The following is a 15,824-nucleotide window of genomic DNA, read 5'->3' as shown; positions in this document are numbered from 1 at the left end:
TGAAGTCTTGGAATTCAGTGCTTGTGAAGCACGGGCCATTGTCGTTGACCAAGACATCCGGTAGACCATGGGCGGCGAACATTGCCCGTAGACTTTCTACCGTGGCAGAGGATGTGCTTGAATTTAAAATGGCACACTCAATCCATTTGGAGTAGGCGTCTACTACAACCAAAAACATTTTTCCCATGAAAGGACCAGCGTAGTCCACATGGATGCGTGACCATGGCTTGGCGGGCCAGGACCAGGGGCTAAGGGGGGCTTCCCTGGGTGCGTTGCCCAGCTGAGCACACATGTTGCACCTGCGAACACAAAGTTCCAGGTCTGCATCTATTCCTGGCCACCAAACGTGTGACCTGGCAATTGCCTTCATCATGACAATGCCCGGGTGCTCATTATGAAGTTCTCTGATAAACACCTCTCTGCCCCTCTGGGGCATGACTACTCAGTTTCCCCACAGTAGACAATCGGCCTGAATCGAGAGTTCATCCTTGCACCTATGAAATGGTTTAAATTCCTCAGGGCATGCCCCGTAAGTGGCTGCCCAGTCCCCATTCAGGACACATTTCTTAACTAAAGACAGTAGCGGGTCTTTATTTGTCCAGACTTTAATCTGACGGGCTGTCACAGGTGAGCCTTCGCTTTCGAAAGCTTCAACAGCCATAACCATCTCAGCATCATGCTCAGTTGCCCCCTCAGTGGTGGCTAGTGGGAGCCTGCTCAGTGCATCGGCGCAGTTTTCAGTGCCCGGTTTGTGCCGAATTGTGTAGTCATAGGCAGCTAACGTGAGTGCCCACCTCTGTATGCAGGCCAATGCATTTACATTTATGGCCTTGTTGGCCAAAAGGGACGTTAGGGGTTTGTGATCTGTCTCCAGCTCAAATTTCCTGCCAAACAGGTACTGGTGCATTTTTTTTATTGCATATACACATGCTAGCGCTTCCTTTTCTACCATCCCATAGCCCCTTTCTGCCTGGGACAGACTTCTGGAGGCATAAGCTACTGGCTGTAACTGACCATTGGCATTCACATGCTGCAACACACACCCGACCCCATAGGACGACGCATCGCACGTTAAAACAAGTTTCTTACACAGGTCATATAACGTTAACAGTTTGTTGGAGCATAACAAATTGCGTGCTCTATCAAAAGCCCTTTCCTGACTGTCCCCGCAGACCCAATCGCGACCTTTGCGTAGGAGCACGTGTAACGGCTCTGACAGCGTGCTCAATTTGGGAAGAAAGTTACCAAAATAGTTCAGGAGCCCCAGGAACGAACGCAGCAGCCGAATGAATCCCGAACGGACATCTGTTATACTCAAACAACCCCTTGTATTTCGTGATGGTGGTCAGCTTCTTCGACTCACTCGCCAGCTCCTGGGTCATGTAAGCTGAGGTCAGGTCCAATTTTGAAAAAAGTTTGCCACCAGATAGCGTCGCAAAGAGGTCTTCCGCTCTCGGTAGCGGGTACTGGTCTTGGAGTGACACGCGATTGATGGTGGTCTTTTAATCGCCACATATCTTGACCAACCCATCCGCCTTGAGCAACGGCACGATCGGGCTCGCCCAGTCACTGAATTCGACTGGCGAGATGATGCCTTCCCTCAGCAGGCGGTCCAATTCATATTCTATCTTTTCCCGCATCATGTACGGCACCGCTCTAGCCTTCTGGTGTACTGGCCTGGCGTCCGGGTTTATGTGAATCACTACCTTGGCCCCCATGAAAGTGCCGATGCCGGGTTGAAATAATGAGTCAAATTTGTCCAGGACCTGTGAGCATGAAACTCACTCCACAGAAGAAATTGCATTGACATCGCCCCATTTCCAGTTCATGACAGCAAGCCAACTCCTCCCCAGTAGTGCGGGACCGTCCCCCGGGACAATCCAGAGTGGCAACCTGTTCTTCGAATCTTTGTGGGTCACGACTACCGTGGCACTGCCTAGCACCGGAATTATCTCCTTTGTATATGTCCGTAGCTGTGCGTCAATCGGCAATAATTTTGGCCTCCTGGCCTTGGACACCCACAACCTTTCGAACTATTTGATACTCATCAGGGACTGGCTAGCCCTCGTGTCTAGCTCCATTAATACTGGGATGCCATTGAGGAGCACTTTCATCATTATCGGTGGCGTTCTGGTATATGAACTGTATATGTGCTCCACATGAACTCGCTGCACTTCAGCTTCCAGCGATTTCCTCCAGTATTCATTTGGCCTCGTAGGGCTTACATCGGGCCCGTCCTCCTCGTACATCAGCCTGGCTGCAGGCTTCCTACACATACGCGCCAAGTGAGCATGTATATTGCTGATACCTGCAAGCTCTGGCTGGGTGTTTGCCTCCACACCTCCAGCATGAGCTGGAGGCCCTGTTGTTAGAAACGAAATGTCCATTACCAGTCGATCGTCTCTGACTGTCTCTGTAACTGTCCTTAAGCGCACCATTAACAGGTGTTGATGGCCCCATTACTGGCCGCATTGTCCATTGCGATGGCATGAATCGCCGTTCAGCTAGCCATTGTCTCTGATGAATTCCCCCTTTGGGTTCCACTACATGCTGGGGCATGTCCGATTGCCCTTGTCTGCCTAGAGAACTGTTTGCCACGTTAACAATGTTGACTCCCTGGTCGTTTGCCGCATTTGAGCCAAGATTTTTGTCATACATCATTCTGGTCTCTTCCTCCTCTGATATAAATGTCTGGGCTATCAGAGCCGCTGCTTCCAAGGTCAAGTCTTTGGTCTCAATCAGTTTCCTGAAAACCCCAGCGTGTCCGATGCCCTCAATAAAAAAGTCTCGCAGCATCTCCGCTCTGCATGCATCTGGGAACTTACATAGGCTCGCCAGTCGCCGGAGATTTGCCACGAAGTCTGGAACGCTTTGCCCTTCTCGCCGCTGGTGCATGTAAAACCGGTGTCTTGCCATATGCATGCTGCTCGCTGGTTTAAGGTGTTCCGCGATCAACTTACTGAGCTCTTTGAACGTCTTGTCCGCCGACTTCTCTGGCGCTAGAAGGTCCTTCATCAGGGAGTACGTTCTGGATCCACAAACCGTCTGGAGATAAGCCCTGCGTTTGTCGGCCAAATCCTGTCCCAACCATTCCTTAGTGACAAAACTTTGCTGTAGTCTCTCAATAAAGTCGTCCCAATCATCACCAACACAGTACCTCTCTTCTGTGCTGCTAGTGGCCATGCTCGCGTGGTTTAAACCCCAGTTTCCCGTCGCCAATGATATTATTTTACAATCCTTACTTTACAGTATAAATGCACACGAGGCCAATACTTGAGAGAAGGTCACTCTGTGACCAGTTACCACCTCGTGAAGAAGGTGGGTGGAGCTTCCCCTTTTATACCTGAAAGTCCAGGTTAGGAGTGTTTCCCACAAGTTCGCCCCTTGTGGTCAATGTTCTCAAGGTATACAACTTAGGTCAGCTTATACATGGGTTACAATGATAGTTGAATACATGACAACTTTCCTGCTCTTTTTCAAAATAATGCCGTGCAGTCTTTTACGTCCACCTGAGAGGGCAGATGGGTCCTCGGTTTAGGGCACCTCCGGCAGTGCAGCATTCCCTCAGTACTGCACTGGATTGTCAGCCTAGATTTTTGTGCTCAAGTCTCTGTAGTGGAACTTGAACCCACAACCTTTTGGACTCAGAAGGGAGGGTGCTACCCACTGATCCATAGCTGGTAGGTGTGAAGGGAATTGCTAATGAAATAAAGTACCAGGTGGTAAGTCATGCTGCAAGCAGAAGCGATTAAAAGCTTAGTTAAAAAGACATGTTTTGAGAAGGCTTTTAAATTTGGAGAGGGGAAGGAGTTTAGGCTACCATTGAGCTCAGGTTGCCACTAGCTCCCTGTCCCCCAAAACATTAATTTAAACTCACTGGTCTCCTTCAGATTCCCCATGCAGAAGTTTCAGAGTAGGGTCGAGATAGCTAAAGGCTTTAACATCAGTGGTGGGACGAAGAGGACATGCACAAAAGGACAGGGTCAGAATACCAAAGAGTGCAGGGAGGAGATGTAAGGCTGAAGGATGTTGCAGAAACAGGATGGCACGAAGCTGTGTGGGGAATCTGAAGGAGACCAATGATTTTAAATTAATCTTTTGGGGGACAGGGAGCAAGTGTCAACCTGAGCTCAATGGTAGTATGCTTTGGGCTACTTTTCAATCAGAAAAAAAATCATGCACATTCTTTTAGGTCGATCTGTACCACAAGGTCTCATCGCCATCTCTTGAGTAGTGACACTGGCATGACTTGACTCCCAGTTCTTTAACTAATTAGAGGCTAGATTCCTTGGAAGTATCAAATGGTCTCATGATTGTTAATTGGGATCATCCCTCAGTCCTGTGTTTAGTATTTGCTGATATTCTCTGTGACAAATGATCTTTGCAACTAAAGTTTATCATTACTCCTATCAGACTGTATTGCAGGTTATAACTTAATAGTTATTTTAACAAGATTTCTTTGGGGAGTCATAATCCAGGCTGACAGTTGAGTTTTGAACAATTTGAAGCTTATGGAGGATATTGGAGAAATCAAGTCGAGAGGTGACAAAATAGTGGATAGGGGTGCAGCAGGTGATATGTGAGAGGTGGTAATAAGCAGTCATGGTGATGAATAGGATGGGAGGTGTGAAGTTCAACTGTTGGTCTATCAGAATGGCAACATTTTATATGGTTCAATTCACACTGAGCACACAGCCAAGGGGGAGAATGAAGTCAGTGATAAAAAAAGCTGAGTCGATGGCAGCCCCGCAAATAATCATACCAGTCTGACCATGAATCTCACTAACTTTAAGAGCAACATCTCCCTTTCTGCATTCAAATATGTATCAAGAGGCAGACTTTGACACAACTGCATTAGTCCATTGTAAGGAAAATATTACTCTTTTGATCAATTAATAGTAAATGTGTAAGATGCAACCAACCATCCATTTGGCTATCTGCTGCTCAATTAACATTTGTTATTGGTTGTTTCTTGTACACCAAAATACAAACCTGCCAAACACTTGTTATAGGTGCCGATTCTTTTTATGGATCAGCCACTGAATGTCAGAGATGCTTGTGAAATGGAGAAAGCAAATTTTTATACTTCTTAGAATTCATGCACCATAGCAACATTTTCCCATATGGCCACAAATACCTGCAGCTGGGAAGAGAATATTCATCTCATCCTTGATGCAATGCTTGAAGTGACCTGGATTCTGCTCATCCAGAACTGCTTGATCGACATCCAGCTCTGGATGAACAGCAATTTTCTCCAATTAAATATTGGGAAGACCAAAGCCATCGTTTTCGATCCCCGCCACAAACTCCGTTCCCTAGCCACTCCATCCCTCTCTATAACATCTGTTTGAGGCTGGACCACACTTTTCACAATCTTGGTGTCATATTTGACCCTGAAATGAACTTCCGATCACATATCCATGGCATAACTAAGACCACTTATTTCCACCTCCGTAACATCGTCCGTCTCCACCCTTGCCTCAGCTCATCTGCTGCTGAAACCCTCATCCATGCCTTTGTTACCTCTAGACTTGACTATTCCAATGCACTCCTGCCTGGCCTCCCTACCCTACGTAAACTTGAGGTTATCCAAAATGTGTTTGCTCGTGTCCTAACTCACACCAAGTCCCATTCACCCATCACCTTGCTGACCTAGACTAGCTCTCGGTTAAACAAAGCCTCGATTTCAAAATTCTCATCCTTGTTTTCAAATTCCTCCATGGCCTCACCCCTCCCCATCTCTGTAATCTCCTCCAGCCCCACAACCTGGATTCTGGAGAGGTCCCAGCGGATTGAATAATCGCAAATGTAACGCCCCTATTTAAGAAAGGAGGGAGACAGAAAGCAGGAATCCATGGACCAGTTAGCCTAACATCTGTGTTTGGGAAAATGCTGGAGTCCATTATTAAGGAAGTAGCAGCAGGTCATTTAGAAAATCATAATACAGTCAAGCAGAGTCAGCATGGTTTTATGAAAGGGAAATCATGTTTGATAAATTTGCTGGAGTTCTTTGAGGATGTAAACGAGCAGGGTGGATAAAGGCGAACCAGTAGATGTCATGTATTTGGATTTCCAGAAGGCATTCGATAAGCTGCCACATAAAAGGTTACTGCACAAGATAAGAGCTCACGGGTTTGGGGGTAATATATTGGCATGGATAGAGAATTGGCTAACTAATAGAAAACAGAGAGTTGGGATAAATAGATCACTTTCCGGTTGGCGAACTGTAACTAGTGGAGTGCCACAGGGATCAGTGCTGGGGCCTCAACTATTTACAATCTATATTAATGAGTTGAATGAAGGGACCGAGTGTAATGTAACCAAGTTTGCTGATGATACAAAGATAGGTGGGAAAGCAAGTAATGAGAGGGATGCAAAGAATCTGCAAAGGGATATAGACAGGCTAAGTGAGTGGGCAAAAATTTGGCAGATGGAGTATAATGTGGGAAAATGTGAGGTTATTTACTTTGGTAGGAAAAATATAAAAACAAATTATTATTTAAATGGGGTGAGATTACAAAATGCTGCAGTACAGAGGGATCTGAGGATCCTTGTACATGAAACACAAAAAGTTAGCATGCAGGTACAGCAAGTAATCAGGAAAGCAAATGGAATGTTGGCCTTTATTGCAAGCGGGATGGAGTATAAAAGCAGAGAAGTCCTGCTACAACTGTACAGGGTATTGGTGAGACCACACCTGGAATACTGCGTACAGTTTTGGTCTCCTTATTTAAGGAGGGATATACTTGCATTGGAAGCAGTTCAGAGAAGGATCACGAGGTTAATTCCTGAGATGAAGGGGTTGACTTATGAAGAAAGGTTGAGCAGGTTGGGCCTATATTCATTGAAGTTTAGGAGAGGTGATTTTATTGAAATGTATAAGATTCTGAAGGGGCTTGATGGGTTAAATGCAGAGAGGATGTTTCCCCTAGGGGGGAATCTAGAACTAGTTTTAGAATAAGGGATCTCCCATGAGGAGGAATTTCTTCTCTCAGAAGGTCGTGAATCTTTGGAATTCTCTGCCCGAGAGAGCTGTGGAGGCTGGGTCTTTGAATATATTTAAGGTGGAGATAGACAGATTTTTGAGCGATAAGGGAATCAAGGATTATGGGGAGCGGGCAGGGAAGTGGAGTTGAGGCCAAGCTCAGATCAGCCACGATCTTACTGAATGGCAGCGCAGGCTCGAGGGGCCAAATGGCCTACTCCTGCTCCTAATTCTTATGTAACTGCCCCCCGCCCCCCCAAGATATCTGCACTCCTCCAGTGCTGCCCTCTTGAGCATCATCAATGTCTTCCCTTGCTGATAGTAGCCTCCCAATGTATGGAAAGTGGTCCACGTTGTCCAAGGCTGTGCCGTGGATTTTGATGACCAGGGGCAGTGCGGTGTGGCGGGGTCAGGTTGGTGGAGGACCTTTGTCTTACGGATGTTTAGCGTAAGGCCTATGCTTTCGTACGCTTCAGTGAAGATGTTGACGATGGCTTGGAGTTCATCCTCTGAATGTGCGCCGACGCAAGCGTCGTCCGCGCACTATAATTCGCCGATAGAGGATGGGACAGTCTTGGATCTAGCCTGAAGGCGACGACGGTGGAACAGGTTCCCACTGGTTCTAGTTTAATTACACTCCAGCGGGGAGCTTGTTGAGCAGGAGATTGAGCATTGGAGAATGGAAGGAACACTTCGAAGATCTCCTTAGCCAAGACTCTGCCTTTGACTCGATTGTCCTCAACTCCATCCCGCAGCATGCTACCCACCACCATCTCAGCAAAACCCTAGCCCTGCACGAGGTAGAAAAGGCCACCTGTCAGCTCAAGAACAAGGCATCAGAAGCAGATGGAATCCCCGCTGAGGCACTAAAGTATGGCAGAGAGGCAATATTGGCTCGAATGCATGACCTCATATCTCTTATCTGGAAGGAGGAGTGCATGCCTGGAGATCTCAGATGCAGTAATCGTGACCATCTTTAAAAAAGTGGACAAGTCTGACTGCGGCAACACAGAAGAATCTCCCTGTTGTCGGCCACTGGGAAAGTCATCGCTGAAATCCTCCTCAACCGTCTTCTCCCTGTGGCTGAGGAGCTCCTCCTGGAGTCACATTGTGGATTCCGTCCGCTACAGGGTACAACGGACTTGATCTTTACAGCACGCCAACTACGAGAAATGCAGGGAACAGCACCAACCCTTGTACATGGCCGCCTTTGACCTCACATGGCTGCCTTTGACACTGTTAACCGCGCAGAACAATGGAGCATCCTCCTCCATTTTGGCTCGAGGAGAGGAGAGAGAGAGCGAGCCAGCCAGAGAGAGAGCGAGCGAACCAGAGAGAGAGCGCGAGCGAGCGAGCCAGAGAGCGCGAGCGAGCGAGCCAGAGAGAGAGCGAGCCAGAGAGAGAGAGAGACAGAGAGCGAGCGAGCCAGAGAGAGAGAGCGTGCGAGCCAGCGAGAGAGAGAGCGAGCGAGCGGAGAATGAGCAAGCGAGCCAGAGAGAGTGAGCGAGCGCGAGGAGAATGAGCAAGCCGGAGAGAGCGCAAGCCGGAGAGAGAGTCAGTGAAATACCCAGTGGAAGTAGAGGTTCCATGTCACCTTTGGCAGGCTGGCAGTTTATCTTATGTCATTTTCTGCTTGGATGTCGACGGCCTGTGCTCTTCCCATTGTCCCGAACCTATCCCCAGCCGAGTGGCTTCCCGGGCCGAGTTTTGATAGGAAGGTAGGACTTAGTTTTATTTTTTATTTCTTCTTGAATGTTGTTGTGCTTTGTTTAGTGCTTTGCAAGGTCCTCTCCGCTTCCCTTCCTGCCCCTATCTCTGACCGACTCGTCACAGATGTACCTACTTGCGCTGATTTCTTAGCTCTCCGCAAGGGTTTTCTGTGCGGCCACATATGCTGGCCTAAGTTAGTTTGGAGCAACTATTAGCTATTCAACGTGGCCTAAATGGCCAAAACGGGCGTAGGTGGCTGGTAACGCTCCCTTTTGAAAAAAAAAACGAAACTAAAAAAAATCCTAACTCACTTACACTGGCGCAAATTAAATGTGCAGAATGGGGATATTTAAGATACTCCAGAAAAATCAAGTTGCTCCAAAAAAACCAGAGCAACTCCTGGCCAATTTTGAGCCCTTGGAGAGGCTAAAGTCCTACTTTTAAACTTTTGGCAATGAGAGGGCTGAGGTGAGCAAAGCATCTTCAGTTGGGGATAAAGGAACTAGCATTATTATGCAGCTCCTGGATTGTTACAGAACGTAGGGGTAAGTTATCACATGAGGCATTACTTCTAATATCATAACATTTTCACATCTGTACTCATCAGTTTCCCCAGAACCCCCAACCTAGGTTATATTCCTACAGTATGGAAAGGATGTGGAATGTAGAATGAGCTTGTGGATCTTGTCAAAAAATGGTCCTTGTTTCAAAGGGAACAAATGTTTCAACTCAAACCTAGTCAAGCTGTGATAAGATTTAGGAGAAAGATTGTCTCTCAGCTTGCTGCTTTTGCTTAAATTTGATTAGCATTGCATGATAACCCTATCATTAATAAGGTATCACTGAAAGGAGGAATGGCTACCAAGCTCTGAAGTCCATGGGTCTTCCCCAGTATGTTGACATCTGGTAATCCGCAGGACGTTCTTGTCCAAAGGACAGGTAGCACCACAACTTGGCAAATAGCCTCGGTTGGTAATTATGGAGTCTATGAAGTAAATTAGATCTGTGCTGAGTTATTAGTATGCACACTTCACACAGCCCAGCTTCATACTGCCCATGTATGTAACCTAGTTAGAGGTACTGGCCTTTGGCTGAGATGTTAAACCAAGGCCCTATCTGCCGTTCACTTAGACTTAAAAGATCCAATTCAAAAAAGAGAAGGGTGTTTGTATTCTTGAAGGATGAAATCAAACCTTCATCTGAACCCTTGTGATCTTACTCAGGGTAAGAGCAGCATCATTTGACAAATCTAGACAGAGTTGTTTAGTAAAACTTTATTTTGGTGAAGCCTTTCCTATTCCCTCACTAATTACAACAGAACAATAATAATCCTATAAATTAAATTAATCCATTCTCATTCATCAGGCATGGAGAATATTCCAAAGAGTTTGCATAGAGAAGGCAATGAAATGGCTTTTTTCCAATCACAGAGATCAGCCCTGATCGATGTGGTCATACCTGAGAATAAGTGTCTCTATAGCACTGAAGCCATAAATTAAACATTTAAACTAAATATAAACAGAAAATATGTAGCTCCTGGAGAGTGCCTAGCACAAAGCAATGGCTATGATGAGTTCAGGCTTCTCCAATCGTCCTCCCTCTCACACCTCCTGCAGCTTTTAAATAAGCTGTGGATTAGTCGCTGGGCTTCTTCTTTTACTGAAAAACAGAACAAAATGAAACAAATTTAAAACACTGCTCAAAAAAGCAGCTTCCTGGTGGACAGTGTAGAATAAGTAAGCGAAATCGTGATATTCAACATCCGTTCATAAGTAAACATGTAATGTTTCACCTCAGCTCTCTCTGGGACTGAGTTGCAGTTTGACTGTCTCATTTTTCTCATTCACCTCCAAAATCACAGAACCGAATGTGGATTCCCCAGGTAGGTAGGTTCCCCTCACAAACCAAACCCGATTGACAGCAGGAACATGAACCCGAGTGAGAGCCGCAGAGTACGCCAGGGTCGGAAAGCAAGTGACTCAGACAATCAATGGGAGAGAGACAGGGATGAGACACAGTCAAAGCCAGGAAGACAAGACAGACACCGATACAAACAGGAACAGACAGCCAGAAACAATCCAAGAGAACATGATGGACAGCAAGAGAAAGACACAAACCTGACAAATCAAACCCGAGTAAATATATATCCTCTCTCACTGCTGAGATCACTTACTATAAGCTCGTAAACATTTGGCATATTACTTCATGTAAACTGTTCAAATACAGTCGCCATGCTCTAATTTTGAAGTAGAGATGTCAATACAAATCTCTAAATGTCGACCAGAAGAGTATTTAATTGTGGGCTCAGTTTCCTCAACAATAACCTTTCTCTCCACTGGTATTAGGCAAGCATTTTTAACTTACTGACATAATTAACAAGGTTTGAGTAGAGCCAAACAATTCCCCTGCCTTGCTTCATCCCTCCCCATCCTCAAAATCCCTCACTCTGCTATTGGCCATTTCCTCTCATTCCTCCGTCTGCTTGGATCCGACTAAAGTGTGGGGATATTTTGCTATAGTAAAGGCACTATAATAATACAGGTTGTTACATACCGTGCCTTGGCCCCTTCTCAACTCCTGCCGTTTGGGATTGACTGATTTTAGTTTCTCTCAAATACTAATTCTATCAGTGACTCACAGTTACATAGAAACATAGAAACATAGAAAATAGGTGCAGGAGTAGGCCATTCGGCCCTTCTAGCCTGCACCGCCATTCAATGAGTTCATGGCTGAACATTCAACTTCAGTACCCCATTCCTGCTTTCTCGCCATACCCCTTGATCCCCCTAGCAGTAAGGACCTCATCTAACTCCTTTTTGAATATATTTAGTGAATTGGCCTCAACAACTTTCTGTGGTAGAGAATTCCACAGGTTCACCACTCTCTGGGTGAAGAAGTTCCTCCGCATCTCGGTCCTAAATGGCTTACCCCTTATCCTTAGACTGTGACCCCTGGTTCTGGACTTCCCCAACATTGGGAACATTCTTCCTGCATCTAACCTGTCTAACCCCGTCAGAATTTTATATGTTTCTATGAGGTCCCCTCTCATTCTTCTGAACTCCAGTGAATACAAGCCCAGTTGATCCAGTCTTTCTTGATAGGTCAGTCCCGCCATCCCGGGAATCAGTCTGGTGAACCTTCGCTGCACTCCCTCAATAGCAAGAATGTCCTTCCTCAGGTTAGGAGACCAAAACTGTACACAATACTCCAGGTGTGGCCTCACCAATGCCCTGTACAACTGTAGCAACACCTCCCTGCCCCTGTACTCAAATCCCCTTGCTATGAAGGCCAACATGCCATTTGCTTTCTTAACCGCCTGCTGCACCTGCATGCCAACCTTCAATGACTGATGTACCATGACACCCAGGTCTCTTTGCACCTCCCCTTTTCCTAATCTGTCACCATTCAGATAATAGTCTGTCTCTCTGTTTTTACCACCAAAGTGGATAACCTCACATTTATCCACATTATACTTCATCTGCCATGCATTTGCCCACTCACCTAACCTATCCAAGTCGCTCTGCAGCCTCACAGCATCCTCCTCGCAGCTCACACTGCCACCCAACTTAGTGTCATCCGCAAATTTGGAGATACTACATTTAATCCCCTCATCTAAATCATTAATGTACAGTGTAAACAGCTGGGGCCCCAGCACAGAACCTTGCGGTACCCCACTAGTCACTGCCTGCCATTCTGAAAAGTACCCATTTACTCCTACTCTTTGCTTCCTGTCTGACAACCAGTTCTCAATCCATGTCAGTACACTACCCCCAATCCCATGTGCTCTAACTTTGCACATCAATCTCTTGTGTGGGACCTTGTCGAACGCCTTCTGAAAGTCCAAATATACCACATCAACTGGTTCTCCCTTGTCCACTCTACTGGAAACATCCTCAAAAAATTCCAGAAGATTTGTCAAGCATGATTTCCCTTTCACAAATCCATGCTGACTTGGACCTATCATGTCACCTCTTTCCAAATGCACTGCTATGACATCCTTAATAATTGATTCCATCATTTTACCCACTACCGATGTCAGGCTGACCGGTCTATAATTCCCTGTTTTCTCTCTCCCTCCTTTTTTAAAAAGTGGGGTTACATTGGCTACCCTCCACTCCATAGGAACTGATCCAGAGTCAATGGAATGTTGGAAAATGACTGTCAACGCATCCACTATTTCCAAGGCCACCTCCTTAAGTACTCTGGGATGCAGTCCATCAGGCCCTGGGGATTTATCGGCCTTCAATCCCATCAATTTCCCCAACACAATTTCCCGGCTAATAAGAATTTCCCTCAGTTCCTCCTCCTTACTAGACCCCCCGACCCCTTTTATAACCGGAAGGTTGTTCGTGTCCTCCTTCGTGAATACCGAACCAAAGTACTTGTTCAATTGGTCCGCCATTTCTTTGTTCCCCGTTATGACTTCCCCTGATTCTGACTGCAGGGGACCTACATTTGTCTTTACTAACCTTTTTCTCTTTACATATCTATAGAAACTTTTGCAATCCGTCTTAATGTTCCCTGCAAGCTTCTTCTCATACTCCATTTTCCCTGCCCTAATCAAACCCTTTGTCCTCCTCTGCTGAGTTCTAAATTTCTCCCAGTCCCCAGGTTCGCTGCTATTTCTGGCCAATTTGTATGCCACTTCCTTGGCTTTAATACTATCCCTGATTTCCCTTGATAGCCACGGTTGAGCCACCTTCCCTTTTTTATTTCTATGCCAGACAGGAATGTACAATTGTTGTAGTTCATCCATGCGGTCTCTAAATGTCTGCCATTGCCCATCCACAGTCAACCCCTTAAGTATCATTCGCCAATCCATCTCAGCCAATTCACGCCTCATACCTTCAAAGTTAGCCTTCTTTAAGTTCTGGACCATGGTCTCTGAATTAACTGTTTCATTCTCCATCCTAATGCAGAATTCCACCATATTATGGTCACTCTTCCCCAAGGGGCCTCACACAACGAGATTGCTAATTAATCCTTTCTCATTACATAACACCCAGTCTAAGATGGCCTCCCCTCTAGTTGGTTCCTCGACATATTGGTCTAAAAAACCATCCCTTATGCACTCCAGAAAATCCTCCTCCACCGTATTGCTTCCAGTTTGGTTAGCCCAATCTATGTGCATATTAAAGTCACCCATTATAACTGCTGCACCTTTATTGCACGCACCCCTAATTTCCTGTTTGATGCCCTCCCCAACATCACTACTACTGTTTGGAGGTCTGTACACAACTCCCACTAACGTTTTTTGCCCTTTGGTGTTCTGCAGCTCTACCCATATAGATTCCACATCATCCAAGCTTATGTCCTTCCTAACTATTGCCTTAATCTCCTCCTTAACCAGCAATGCTACCCCACCTCCTTTTCCTTTTATTCTATCCTTCCTGAATGTTGAATACCCCTGGATGTTGAGTTCCCAGCCCTGCTCATCCTGGAGCCACGTCTCCGTAATCCCAATCACATCATATTTGTTAACATCTATTTGCACAGTTAATTCATCCACCTTATTGCGGATACTCCTTGCATTAAGACACAAAGCCTTTAGGCTTGTTTTTTTAACACCCTCTGTCCTTTTAGAATTTTGCTGTACAATGGCCCTTTTTGTTCTTTGCCTTGGGTTTCTCTGCCCTCCACTTTTCCTCATCTCCTTTCTGTCTTTTGTTTTTGCCTCCTTTTTGTTTCCCTCTATCTCCCTGCATTGGTTCCCATCCCCCTGCCATATTAGTTTAACTCCTCCCCAACAGCACTAGCAAACACTCCCCCGAGGACATTGGTTCCGATTCTGCCCAGGTGCAGACCGTCCAGATTGTACTGGTCCCACCTCCCCCAGAACCGGTTCCAATGCCCCAGGAATTTGAATCCCTCCCTGCTGCACCATTGCTCAAGCCACGTATTCATCTGAGCTATCCTGCGATTCCTACTCTGACTAGCACGTGGCACTGGTAGCAATCCCGAGATTACTACTTTTGAGGTCCTACTTTTTAAATTTAGCTCCTAGCTCCTTAAATTCATTTCGTAGGAACTCATCCCTTTTTTTACCTATGTCATTGGTACCAACGTGCACCACGACAACTGGCTGTTCTCCCTCCCTTTTTAGAATGTCCTCCACCCGCTCCGAGACATCCTTGACCCTTGCACCAGGGATGCAACATACCATCCTGGAGTCTCGGTTGCGGTCCTAAGGCTAAAGTACAAAATATACATTCTTCAAATGTGGCAACAGAAACTCCAGAATCAAAATTGAGCAGAGACAGGGAGGGAACAGGAAAGGATGTGATATTATGGCGTAGATACTAAGGAGTGCAGCAATATGGTTAAACGTTAAAAGTAACCACAGAATAGAATATCAAAGAGGAGGGAATGAGGAGATAGGATAGTACTAGGGAATGACACGATTTTTACATGGCATGGAACGGTGTAACACTACAAGTTAATGCCATTGCTAAACAGAAATCGTGATTGGCTGGTGATATCTACTCTAGAAACATGTCAACTTCAAGAAGCTTTGATTGAGGTACTTACAATAATGAAAGTGTATAGACTATTTGAAATAGAAAGGCTAGTGAGGACCAGGAGATACAAGCTAAAGTCACATATGCACAAAACTAGAAGCATATAGCATTTGTTTTCGCAGAGAGTCGTCAACCTCTGGAACAAGTTTCTGGTACGTGCAGTGAGTGGATTCTCTGCAGGCATTCAAATCGAGTTGCATGAGTTCCTAACACATCTGCAGATAGAGGTAGATGGGTCATTGTGGGGCACTGTAATCTCCTGCAGCTTATTGGATGCCTTTTGGTGCGGGGGGAGGGGGGGGGGGGGAGAAAGAGAGAAAGAGAAGAGGGCTGGAAGGAATTTCCCAGAATTCTTTCCTAGGCTGGGCGATGGTTTTTTGTTTCTCCCAGGACATTTAGCAGCTGCATGGGTGGGATGGGAGATGAGTCATCCTCGACCCCGAGAGGCTGCCTATGATGATGTTGATGGGTGGGATGGGAGATAACTAGCGAAATACATACACGAGTGAAAGCTAAACTAGTTACGTGAAGAGTTTTAACATGACAATCGAAGACATGAACCACACTACTTTAAGAGTCAAAGAACTTGTTGACACGTGAAGAATGATGTC

The 15,824-nt window shown here is 46.0% G+C and overlaps 1 protein-coding gene across 4 annotated transcripts in view; it reads right to left on the bottom strand.

Moving 5' to 3' along the window:
• Positions 1-9,954: 9,954 nt before the first annotated feature.
• The window catches only part of recql5 (RecQ helicase-like 5), a 120,463-nt gene continuing 114,593 nt past the window's right edge, over positions 9,955-15,824 (bottom strand). For all 4 annotated transcript variants that reach the window (XM_070857452.1, XM_070857453.1, XM_070857454.1 and 1 more), the window contains one exon: positions 9,955-10,354. In XM_070857452.1, the coding sequence (XP_070713553.1) occupies positions 10,260-10,354 (95 nt within the window). In that variant the 3' untranslated portion in view covers positions 9,955-10,259. The remainder of the gene's footprint in view (positions 10,355-15,824) is intronic.

The sequence above is a fragment of the Pristiophorus japonicus genome, chromosome 16 (assembly GCF_044704955.1).
Source record: "Pristiophorus japonicus isolate sPriJap1 chromosome 16, sPriJap1.hap1, whole genome shotgun sequence".
NCBI lineage: Eukaryota > Metazoa > Chordata > Chondrichthyes > Pristiophoridae > Pristiophorus > Pristiophorus japonicus.
Note: the sequence above shows the minus strand (reverse complement) of the source record. Positions and strands in the feature narration are given on the sequence as shown.